General features: G+C 31.5%; 1 protein-coding gene across 1 annotated transcript; it reads right to left on the reverse strand.

Moving 5' to 3' along the window:
- Positions 1–5: 5 nt before the first annotated feature.
- Positions 6–3759, reverse strand: GRXC5 (Glutaredoxin family protein). Its single transcript, XM_028081576.2, has 4 exons — positions 3355–3759; positions 2783–2857; positions 628–654; positions 6–333 (listed from the first exon to the last, which is right to left on the reverse strand). The coding sequence occupies exons 1-4, from the start codon at positions 3722–3724 to the stop codon at positions 257–259; spliced, it is 549 nt and encodes a 182-aa protein (XP_027937377.1). The 5' UTR covers positions 3725–3759; the 3' UTR covers positions 6–256.
- Positions 3760–13470: the final 9711 nt, after the last annotated feature.

The following is a 13470-nucleotide window of genomic DNA, read 5'->3' on the forward strand; positions in this document are numbered from 1 at the left end:
ATAACTGAGAAGAAATTTAGAAATATATCCACTAAAATTATTTCAGGTACAATCCAAAGTTGCGACTTCTAGTTCTGCAAACCATTAAACAGCAGATTTGTAACAGGAAGGGCCTGACTAAAAAGGTCAGTGTTTAAGAGTTATCAGTGCGCTACGATGTCTTTCAACCAACATTTGTGACAAACATAACATTGAGAGAACTGCATTGACCAACAAAATGACAAATTGGTGGCAGATCAGGTTTTCTCTATGACGCTTAGCTCTCTGGAGTTTTAGCTTTAGCTTCTGACAGCAAAGGTTCAAGTTCTCCTTTCCGGTACAGCTTCAGGGTATCTGCATCAGTTAAAAACTATGTTGGACAAAAAGGGAGAAAACAGAGAAATTGCACTTCTATATATTTATTAAACTGTATAGTGTTAAACTTCTTGAAACTTCCAGAATACTAACTTCATATATGCAGACAATATACATTGGCATTTATAGATATTTTGCAACAAAAACAGAATGGTAATTAATAAGAATGTCTTCCACTTTGACAATCAAGAATATAAAAGACAATTTGAACTGTGGATATATCACCACTCAGACAATCAATTATCTAAAAGACGAGAAAACAAAGAAAGATACCTGAACAGCCGCCAATGTGTTTGCCACCTGCAATGAAGAACAATTTTAGGATGGGTTATAAACTATTCCGTTCAAAAGGTGGACTTAAAATAAAGGTAATAGAATTTAGTGCTTTTATTTTAGATAATATAAGGATGCAAAAGTTCACGCATGAAAAGAAATGAAATAGTAAATCGGCACCTGCTTGCATTCAGGGGACGTGAAATGTCGCCTGGTTTTAAAGCTGGGTTTCAGGTTTAGGTTGAATGATGTGGCTGAACAACAATAATAACAAAATTCCTTTCTTCAACAAAAATTAATTTTAGTTTATTTCATAAAAATCATGACCAGGACAGTAGGTTATACAATATATCGTGATTTTTTGAGTCAAAAGTGAGATTTCAAGAAATTGTGGATCCATTTATTCCATCAATAACCAAGCGAGATCTAGTGTAACATAAGGGATTTTCCATTTCTATTGACTCCTCATGAAACTAGAATAGATCAACAACAAATATTGCATATGGTATTCAAAACTGGGATGAATTTAAAACAAATATTTATCGGCTCTAATCTAACTCTTCTTTTTATGAAGAGAATGAATCCTGTTATTGAGGTATCATCATAAACACAATCCCTTCTGCAGGTACTTGGATCTGCTCATTTTTCTCCTCCATTACCCATTTGGAAGTCCATGTTTGTTTTAAGGTAGTTTGTATCTCACATTTACAGAGAGATTGGGCAGCTTGGTGGATTATTTCTAAGTTTCTCCTTACCTTAATCCCCTCCTTTGTCGTTTTGTCATCTGTGTACATTATTGCAGGATAAACACTCTGGTGGTTTTGAATCTCCTCAGTTTATCGTTTATTATTGCAGGATAAACACTCTGAAAGTCCACTGTTGGTAGGGAGTTTCTGAGAATGGGCAACCCCGGGGCATAACTGGTTTTCACTCACCTTCAAGATACCTTATTCAAGTACAATTGTTAAAATTCTTCTTCTCTCAAATGATTTTATTTAAGAAACAGTGAACACTTTCTCATCTGAACTTTCCATTCTTTCTGTCTCTCTCTTAAGGCGCATAGACCCTTACTCTCCTAAATCATTAGATTTTAAGCATGCCCGCCAAGTCCTCAACCTATAAGGCCCTATCATATGTCCTATTTAATATCATACAATTTTCAATTTTCAATATAGCAGCAGAAGTTGAACATACACGTATGCAGAAGATTTTGTCATATCAATTACGTCTTCATAACCTAACGAGCATGAGAGGAATATAGTAGCAGAAACGCCATAATAAAATATTTTTAGCATCTTCCCTTGGATAAGTCAGAGTTGATATTTCATGAAAGGATCAAAAATATTGTTACACTCAAAATTGAAGTTTTAACAGTTTTCATTTTATAAAATTATCTAGATCGTTGATAAGAAATTTGGAAGCTGAGAAGCGTAACCACATTGGTACCCCACTCAAGATTATTTTATAGCCTCGAGACAGCAGCTACCCAGCAGTCAATAATACGTGGATCCATAAAATCACCAATTTCTAGTTTCAATTAAAATTGTATGAAATGGCAGTAACATAGGTGCCTAAGTTGAAAGCGGAACATGACACAAACTGATACAGCAAACTGAAAGTTTGATATGCAAGTCTTAGGACTGAAATCTACAACTGAACTGCATGGTATCATTGACCAAGCATTTAATCCCTTACTTCACTATTAAGCTCTCTTAGGATTATTTTATTACATGAAATCAGCCCATAAAAAAATCTTATAGGAATAAGGTACTTGTATCAAATTGAATAAAATCTTAGAAATCCCTTTCCTCGCTCAATCTCTCGTGCATAGCCATGTGTGCAAGTATGAGAGAAATATTTCCATTTCTGCTCCATTTATTTTCTACATTCTACTCTTTAAGCACAAGGTTTTTAGGATGTACCAAGGGGAAATGATTCAAAGGGGAGGACATGTCAAATAAGTAGCTTATCAACATTAAAAGAAATATCCACCACCAGTCAGGCAGTTTCTCTTAGCATCCAATCAACCAACAGTAACAACAATTCAAAATCCATAGATGCCAATGGCATAAATATTCTACTAACAATGAGTCACCAAATATTTATACAAGTATGATTAAGCAAGAATAGTGCATCCAAGATGGGTACTGCTTACCAATAAATACATTTGGCACAGTGTGTTGCCCCGTAATCCTCTCCAACACCTTTTGCAACTGTGGCCCTTGAGGACCTAAACAGAAATACAAAATTTAAGACACAAAAAAAAGTGCCCAAATGCACAATTGACAAGGCAAATTGCATAGAGAGAATCCCCATTATGTTAAAAACAACATTGACAAAATCCGCAAATTTCTATCATCAGTGAAACTATTTACTGGCAATACAGTAACCAAGAGAAAGGCAAATCACATTTATAGAAAAGACTAAACGTTTATGTAGGATACATGAAACGGTTAAAATTCAAAACCTGAGCTGTGGCAATTTCGTTGCCATTCATTCAAGTAACCATACTGAAATCATTTTAATTTTTCAACAAGAAGAAGGCAGTCCAGGAATAAGCACACTATATTATGAAGGAACGAACTTGGATTGAAGACCACTATGACTAGGCGCGTGTATAAATTTGATGGAAATGAACAATACGAGAAAGGAAAGTTAGGGCTAAGAGAAAGATGAAAACATAAATGAACAATTCAGAAGCAGAGATGAATCGAAAAAAAAAAATACCCATTTCGTCTAATTCGAAGACCAAGGGGCTGACACCGAGTTTGTTGAAAAGGGATTTGACCTCAGAAGAATAGGAGCACCAGGTCTTGGAATAAACGACAACAGGGTTTTCTGCAACGGTTTTCTTAATGGAGTCTTCGAGGCGAGAGCCGAAGGAGGAAGAGGAAGAGGAAGAGGAGGTGGCTCGAACGGAGGGGAAGTTGCGGTTTGGCGATGGAGAAGCATTGATGGAGGAAATGGGAAGAGAGTGAGAGAAGAAGTGTTTAGTTACAAAGAAGGAAGAAGAAGAAGATGAAGAAGAAGGAAGCTTTGGAGAAGGTTTCAAGTTTGAGAGAGAAAGAAGAGCAACGTTTCCCAAAGCCGAAGCCATACTATATTCTTCAATTCTGTTCTTTTCTTTTCTTCCCTTCTCCTTACATACCCCGTCTTTTCCTTCTTTTTATTTTTCACACTCATTCTACCCTTTTTAATTCTTTTCCTTTTACCCATAATTTAATATACTAATAGAATAAATTTTTAAATACCTTTTTAATCCTCATTTTCGTGGTGTTTGTTGCGGATGGTCCTTATTTTGACATAATGTTTAAAATAGTCATCATTTTGACCAAATATTTAAAATGGTCCTCATTTTCGCAATTCGTGTTTTATTTGGTCCTTTTCTGTAACGCCGTTTAAATCATTAACAGAGCATTGTACATGTGGCACGGTTTGTATTAGGGTGTGTTACGTGTGTTGTACAAGTGTGTGATAATTAGATATTGGAGATAAATAAGTGAGCTAAGGTTTTAGTAAGGAATGTTTGGGCAGTTGGTGAGTTTTGGCAATCTTGTTCCTCCATTCCCAATTGGTATTGCTGCAATCTTCTTCTTCCTGCAATCCCATTATATAGGTATGTTACGGTCCCAATCTTCTTCCTTTACCTCTGATTGTAATCGTTGGAGACAACCGTGTTGTATCACTTTGTGCACGGTTGGTGGTTCAACGAGAAATGGATTAACCCCGATTTATAACTGCGGAGAGATGGTAGTTTTGAGAATGCCAAGAACTCCAAAGAATATTGGTAAAAAAAAATTGGTACAATCTGTTTTTATTTTTGTGTTAATAATAAATTGGTTTTAATTTGTTGTTTATTGATTTACAGAGTGGTGGTTCTAATAATGTGGGATGCAACTTTTTCAAATGGTGGTGTTGATGAAAAGGATGTCATCATCATGACACAAATGAGGCAGATAATGATTTGGAGAAGTCATTGAAGGTTATTGAGAAGAGGCTGCAATTAGTAATAGGGTTCACTTGTGTTGTTATTGTATTATTCGTACTGTTATTGTGTGTAATATTTTAAAGTCCAATCTGTTTTGTACTATTGTTAAATGAAGAAATGAATTAGTTTGATTATGTTGATATTAGTCCCAACATGTTCAAAATGACATCTTAATCTGAGCATTGAAATAAGTGATATTCATCTAAGCTTGGAAAAAATTAAATTGATCTAAGTATGGAAGAAGTTAAATTCATAACATTAATTCATCCTCATCAAAATGCACTACATCAATGTTTGGCAAAAGTGAAATTGAACGAAGTTTAAGGAAAGTCAAAATGCAATACATCAATAATGAATTCTACATCAGAAATTCCAAAAAATAACTAAGACGTTTGTAGCTGCTATCATGGCCTCCTCCTAATCTGTAATTTCATCCTAAGCTGCAACTGCAATCCAATGATGAAATGACAAGTATTAATTGCTTCCTCTGCAAATCCGAGCTCAAGAAAGACGAAGATGAAGAAATTTCTCTAATTGTAAAATTTCTCCTAAATTGAAAAATTAACGTTAATTAGCCATATGTACAGTACACGTAACACACCCTAATACAAACTGTGTCACATGTACAATGTTCCGTTAATGATTTAAACGGCGTTACAGAAAAAGACCAAATAAAACACGAATTACGAAAATGAGGACCATTTTAAACATTCGATAAAAATAAAGACCATTTTAAACATTATGTCAAAATGAGAATCATCCGCAACAAACACTACAAAAATGAGGACAAAAAAGGTATTTAAGCCTTTTTATTTTCACCGCTCTATTTTATATTACAATTTAACTAACTTTCATGTTATAGTAGTAATGTTATTCATTTATATGAAAGTTATAGATATCTAATTTTAAAGTGTCATTGTTACATTATAGTCCATTATATGGCAATAACAATTTTAACACAATTTAAAAAAATAAAAACACTCACTTTGTTATAAGGTTTTAAAGTGTTTTTTATTATAAGAAAAACGTCTTTACATGGTTGGATAATGTAGCCACTCGCAGATCTAAAATTTTAAGTAAGTGAGGATAATTAGAAATTATTTAAGATTCAATCTAATAGCTTTTAAAAGTTCAAATAAAGAATTAGGAGGGGCAAAATAATTTTTTTTCCAGATATTTCGTAATAATTTAAAAAATTCAGGAGTGCGCTTGGCCACCCTCATGTACACTTAGGTGTGCCATTGCGTGTAGGAATAAATTATACTACATTTACCGTGTGTTTATATGAAACATCTATATAAACACAAAGAGGATGAGATTGATAAAATAAATGAAGTCAAAATATATAATAGTTAAAGTTGAGAAAAGAAATTGGTATGAAGTTGATTTTAAGTCTATCTCGATCGACCTTATAAAACTGACATATAAAGTAATGTTTGCATCTAATTATATATTTTAAATTGACCATCTCTAATTCATGTGGACCGTCGTACTCACCCCCTCACATTGAAACATATATATAAGGATGACAACGAGTTGGGTCGGGCACAAATAGTGTCTACATGTAACCCGACCTGCAACAAAAAAAAAATCTGTCCGCTACCCGCCTCGCTACCCGCATGGGTACCCGTTAAAAAATACTCGCAGGTATTTTAAAACCTGCAAATACCCATAGATACCTACAAACATTTAAAAAATATATTTTATAAATATTTGCAATTAAATTTAAATAAAATTACAAAAAAATGTAAAATTAAATATAAATTAAATTAAATTTTAATTAAATTAAATTTAATTTTAATTAAATTTAACTTAATAAAACATAATTTTAATTTTAATTTTTTTACGGGGAATGGGTACCCACGGGTACGGATAGTATGATACCTACACCCGACCCATTTATATACAGGTATTAAAATACCAGCTACCCGCCGGTACCAACTATCTGTTACGAATTTAATTTGTAAATACTCACGGATACGAATATTTTTGCCATCTCTCTCTCTCTCTCTCTATATATATATATATATATATATATATATATATATATATATATATATATATATATATATATATATATATATTGACTGTGAGACTATAGATTAATGAGCGATTCGTTAGCACGTGGGACAACATACCCAACTAAAAACAAATTTCGTTAAGATATACTTTAACTCATGATTTTGATATCATGTTAAGAATTATATTTTAAATCTAACACACAAAATTGACTAATAAATTGCACACACTTATATACTATAAATTAGAATTTTCTTTAATTAATGTGAAACTTCCAATAATAACAATTACACCATAGTATGATAAATTTTGGTTCATGTTTAAATTATTCTTTCTCTTCCATCAAATAACAACACTTTATTTGTTCGACTATAAAATATAATCAATATTGATATTTTTTTTTAATTTTAATATTTATTTAATATGTAAATAATTTTTGGTTTTGGTGATAATTGAAATACTTTATCTAAACAAGAAAAATAAAATTCACTAAGAATTGTCTTATGTAAACGATACATTGAAAAATATAAAAAAAAGTTGAAATAAAATCAATTCAAATTTAATGTATTTGAATGTCTTGAAATTTAAAAAATTCTAAATAACCAAACACAAGAGAAGAAATCATCCCAGAGACTTTTAGTTAAAATAAGGTTAAATTACTCTTTTGGTCCCTCTATTTGTTAAGTAATATCACTTTGGTTCTCAAATTTTTTGTTGTCTCAATTTGGTCCTCATTTTCTTAAAAATGATTCAAGTTAGTCCTTATCGTTAGTTTTACCAAACGGTGTTGAATTCAACGCCACGTGTCAATTTCTAGTTTTTTTGAATTTTTTTTGAATGTTTTTTGAATTTTTTGATTTTTTTACACGTGTCACTTCACTGTTGTGTCATGTGTCAAAACTCAATTTGGTTCCTATATTTGTTTTTAGTTTCAATTTAGTTCTATTTTTTTTTAAAAATGAAATAATATTGTCCCTCCTTAAATTGACACTTAATTTACATTTTTATAAATCTTATGGTGATATCCTTACTAAAATTAACGTTTTTATTAAATATTTCTATAAATATTTTAAATTAATTTTAAATTCTATACAAAACATTAGACTTTGGTTTTGTTTTGAACTTGAAATTTATTTCCTAAACTTATGTGTAACAAGTTATTTGATTTTTAATCTTCATTAAGTTTGTATAATATGATATACTTGATGCCATTATATATGATGACAAAATTGTTAATTTTTGAAATTAAGTTTGGGGTTTAACTTTGTTTAATAATAAAACTAAAAAAAAAATTGTTTAAAAATATTTCTACAAATATTTAATAAAAATGTCAATTTTATTAAGAATATCATCATAAGTTGTATACAAAAAATTAAATTGAGTGTCAATTTAAGGAGGAACAATATTGCTTCATTTTTACAAAAGTTTGGACTAAATTGAAACTAAAAACAAATATAGCGACCAAATTGAGTCATTTTGACACGTGGTACAACTGTGAAGTGACAAGTGTAAAAAATTCAAAAAAAAATTCAAAAAAAAATTCAAAAAAAATTCAAAAAAAATTCAAAAAATTTTAAAAAAAAAACCAAAAATTGACACGTGATGAAGAGAGAGAAATTTACTTTTTATTTTAATTATTATTTACATGTGTTGCAACTGAAATCGCGACGGGACGACGAACAAAAAATAAAATTTGTAAAAACAGAGTTTGGAGTCACCACCATAGTCTATTTTAGAAAACTAAGGAAAAACCAAAAAAGATAAAACAAGGTCTGCGAAAAAAACCATATTTTGGGTCCGAGAGTCAGTTATGTGTGTGCAAGATATTAACACTCCAGAACGCCCGTCCTAAGACGGTACCTTTAATTAAATGTGCAAAAGTTATGTTGTTTTCAAAATATTTAATTTTTCCCAAAAGTAACAATAAAAGGATGTACAAAAGAAACAAAAATATTTTTTTGGGCTCGACAAGTATTAATCTTCGCTCCTACATATCTCCATTTACAATGAAGAATTAAGGTTACATAGTTCTTTTACAAAAACTATTTGGAAAATGATTTGAATTTTTTTGATATTTTTGAAAACCTTTTTATTTATGTTTTTCGTATTTTGAATTATTTTAAAATTGGTGTCACGCGATGCGAGTGGCCGGACAAACACTTGAAATAAATTCCTTTTTTTTTATCTTTTATTTTTTTCAGTTTTTGATCATTTATAAATTTTTAATATTTTTTTATAGTTATTTAAAAGTGGATGTGGATGTTAATGCGACGTGAGCAACTAGATAGATATTAAAGAGTAAACAAAGAAAGCTATCTTTTAATTCTTATATTGGTATATATTTTTTAGAAAAAAAAAAGAACGAAAGTCTGAAATGGGTGTCATGCAACGCGAGCGGTCAAACAAACTCCAAAGAAATGGGAAAAAAACAACTTTTTATGATTTTAAAAAAATAATGAAAATTAAAAAAATAAATCAAAAGAAGAAGAAACTAACAATGACATACCTTCTGTCTTTTCTTTTTCTTGCCTCCTTTTATAATATTTTTGTGTTTTTTTTTTCTAAGAGGGATAAAATGAGATGCGTTTGTGTGCGTGGTAATGATAGAGAAAAAAAGAGTATAGAGAATGCCTTTTTTTTTTATTCTTATCTCCTTCAATATGTTTTTTTTTTGTTTGGAGAGAGAGATAAAAAAATGAGGTGTATAGGTGGGAATGGTGATGGGAAAGAATTAGAGAAGTGTGGGGAATATTTTTTCCGATCCCTGTTCACATAATAGAGTGCCTATTTATACTCACACCTTGCAATATCAATGCAATCTCAGCCTTAATTGTAATGAACAATATAAGGAAGGAATTGGTCATGATAGCAGCACATTATGAGATCAAATCATAGCAAATCAGAACACAAAATCAATCAAGATCAATAATATTTATTCTAACTCTTAACAAATCAGAGCACAAAAATCAATCCCAATTAGTAATATTGATTCTTATTATATGAAGAGATATTGCTTTTAATTTAGAATCATATCACTAATTTCTCTATTAGAACAAAGGTAAAAGATATGTTGAGTTGTTGGGCTCATGAAGATGAGTGTGATAACAAATTAGGTTCTTCCTTCTTCTTTTTTCCTTTTTTCATCTCTCTTTTTTCTTTTTTTTCATCTCTTTTTTTTGTTGCTAAAATTAAAGTTTGAAAATCTTGGAAGAAAATAATGTTTCACATTTTTTATTTTTATTTTTTTGAAAAAGAAAAATTTATTCACTCGAACGAAATTGGGCATTGACAGCTGTCCCTCTTTGCTTAGATTTTGCTAGATAATATGAAAATTTGACTTTTTCATATTATCGTAATAAAAGATAAGTAAAGATAAAAACACTAATTTCGTTCTGGTTTCAAAAGAAGACAAATTTGAAGACAAACTTGCCCATTCCAGAGGAGATGGTCTATATCTGAAAGAAAAGAACTAGGTGGTCATTACCAAGTCGAGGGTCTTAATTTGACACACTAATTTTTTTGTTTTTTTTTTTTACTTTTTGAAAAAACTAAATTAGACGAATCTCGTCGAGGGGGTCTATTCAAAAGATTTGGTGACCATTACCATGTAAAGGGTACCGATCCGAAATTTTTCTTTTTTTGACTTTTTGAGAAAAGATTAGACCAATTCCGAGGGGAGAGTCTATATCCAAAAGATTCAGTGACCATTACCATGTAGAGGGTCACGATCTGACAAATCACTTTGTTTTATTATTTTCTTTTTTTGACTTTTTGAAAAAAACATATTAGACAAATCCCGAGGAGAGGGTTTATATCAAAAGGAAAGAAATCAATGACCATTGTCTCGCAGAGGACCTTGATGTAAAGAAATCGATGACCATTGCATCCTAGAGGGCCTCGATGTGACAAAGAAAAAATGACCATGCCTTGCAGAGGGTCTTGATGTGAAGAAATCGATGACCATTGCCTCGTAGGGGGCCTCAATGATGAGAAAATCCATTAGGGGCTAGTGTGGAAATTGGGCTTGAGGGCCAATGTGGAAACTGGGTTTGGAGGCCAATGTAGAAACAGGGCTTGGGGATCAATGTGAAAACTGGGCTTGGGGGCCAGTGTGGAAACTGGGCTTAGGGTATATTGGTCATTCATATGAATGAAGAAGACCATAAATTTGAGAAACATCATAGAAACAAAATTATGTTTTATTTTTAATTTCTTCTTTCTAAAACGAAAGGATTCAATAATCATTCATATGAGTGAATAGGGTTTTGATTGGAAAGGTGGAAACTATTTTATTCGAAAAGATGAATGACTCATGTATGCATGACTTGGTATGATGTATGAATTTTTCTTTTGCATTTTTTTGAAAACAAATTTGAATTGATTCCCATTTCATTATTATTTTGAATTCATGGAATCATTCAACTTTGATATTTTTTTACTTTTTCAAATCATTTCTTTGGTCTAATCAATTTACTAACAAACACTTTTTTTAATCATTTCTTTTGAAACACTATTTGAATGACATGCATGAAATTACCAAGGGCTTGAAAAGGTTTGAATGAGGTGATGAAGATTAACTAGGGAGTTCTCCCAATTTGAATTGGTCTCGAGGCACAAAATGTGTTTGGGCTTTCCCCAATTATTGATGGTATTAAGGAAAAGATTGGGACTTCAAAAGTTTGCCCTTAGTGTGAGAGCCTATGATGGTCTTAGGGTGCAAAAGCATGTTTCCCTAAACCCTAAACCCTAAACCCTAAAGATAAAAACCTTCGAAAGGCTTGTATCATTGCCAAAACTATGGGTATGAATGTAAATGATATTAAAGGCCCAAAAAGTGATGTGATGGTTGTTTCAAACAAGGATCTTTGAATAATGTTTCATTCAGAATTTGTTTGACTTCTTCTTGTTCACCTTTTTTTTTTATATTTTGACCTTTTATTCTTATTCTCTAAACTTTTGCTTCTCTTTTTTCTTTCTTGATATGACCATATTATTTTGTTTCTTTTTTTTTGATATTTTTGTATTGGTGAACTATCATTTGGATGAAACAAATGCAAACATTATATTAATTCTCCTCAATGTGAGGGTGACCCTTGTTTAGGGTAATTTGAAAGAAATTTTTTTGAAAGTTCAAATGGGGTAGCAAAGGATAGTTACTTTTTTTTTGGATAAAGAAACATGGTCACACATCATTTCAAATCATAATTGTTTTTCTCAAACAATTTAATTCACAGAAAAATAATTTATTTCATATGACAAGATGCCTTTTGTTTTGTTCTCTTTTTTTGTCTTATTTTTGTCTAGACTGTCCTTCAAAATTTTCAGTCTATCTGATTTTTTTTTTTGTGTTCAGAGAATTTATGGTAATCCTTTTTAAGGTATTTGTCCCCTTTATGATAATCCTCCATGAAAATGAAAACAAGGTTTATGGTGGAAGAGAGATGGAAAGGAAGATGGATTTGAGCAATTTCATGTATGCAAGACTATATGATGCTTCAAAAGACATGATAACAAACAAATTTTATTTGTTTATTCAATCCACTGATTTGACCAAAGAATGTTTTATTATTTTCTCATTTTTCATAAGAAAGATTCCAAGAATTTGGTGATAAAAAAAAGTGGAAAATAATTGAATTTATTGCAGTGCAAACATTTTGGATTTTTTTTTAATTATGCATATACATGCTATGTGTTTGAAGCTATGGATAGGGTACCGTGAATGACCACAGAATGGGAATGCAATGCATGGTTGTGCCTCGCTGGACACTTATTCACATGATATGCCAATGAAATGTATGTTTATGCCTTAGGAGGCATTTTGCCTTTTTTTTTCTTATAATGGTGTGATTGTGATGAATTTATTATTATATACAAGGGAATGTTAGGGTAAATGATGCAAATAGTCTCCCTTTAGTACCTTAATTTGACATAGGTTCGACACTTAAAGTTCTAGGGCAAAGTATATGTGCTCACAAGGATAATTTTCTAATACCTAAAGATCAAGGTCACTAGAGCTATGACCCACTTCATGGCATTTCCCCGACAATTGGTAAACAACAAGAAGTGGGAGTACCAATGAAACAAATAAACTCTAGCTGAGGTTCTCAAAATGACCACTTGGGAAGTACATTCACTATGATAATGCTACACAATCCCCTCTAATTCTAAGCAACTCAGACTTGGGTATAGGGCCCCACTCATGTAATGAACAAAATGTGTGTGTGTGAAGGGAGAATACAATGTATATCCAAACCCCCCACCTAACAAACATTCCAAATACCAAAATAAAGAAGAATATACACATACAATTATTCTAAATATAAAAAGAGATAAAAATACACATACCCAAAAAGAAAAAAAAAATGAGAAAGAAAAAATATGAAGAAAAACCACATCAATTTTGCACATCCAAATAAATGGTCTGACTCTCTAGCATCCCAAGTGGAGTTGCCATCTGTCCAAACCGAAATTGCAACGGGACAACGAACCAAAAATAAAATTTGTAAAAACAGAGTTTGGAGTCGCCACCATACTTTATTTTGGAAAACTAAGGAAAAACCAAAAAAGATAAAACAAGGTATGCGAAAAACTAGATTTTGGGTCCGGGAGTCGATTACGTGTGGGGAAGATATTAGCACCCTATAACGCCCGTCTTAAGACGATACCTTTAATTAAATATGCAAAAGTTATGTTGTTTTCAAAATATTTAATTTTCTCCAAAAGTAACAATAAAAGGATGTATAAAAGAAACAAAAATATTTTTTTGGGTCCAACAAGAATTAATCCTCGCTCCTACGTATAGGGATGTCAACGAGGCGGGTAGGGTACGGGTCGTA

Source organism: Vigna unguiculata, chromosome 7, assembly GCF_037176805.1.
Source record: "Vigna unguiculata cultivar grain cowpea cultivar isolate G323 ecotype 2 chromosome 7, ASM3717680v1, whole genome shotgun sequence".
Taxonomy (NCBI): Eukaryota; Viridiplantae; Streptophyta; class Magnoliopsida; order Fabales; family Fabaceae; genus Vigna; species Vigna unguiculata.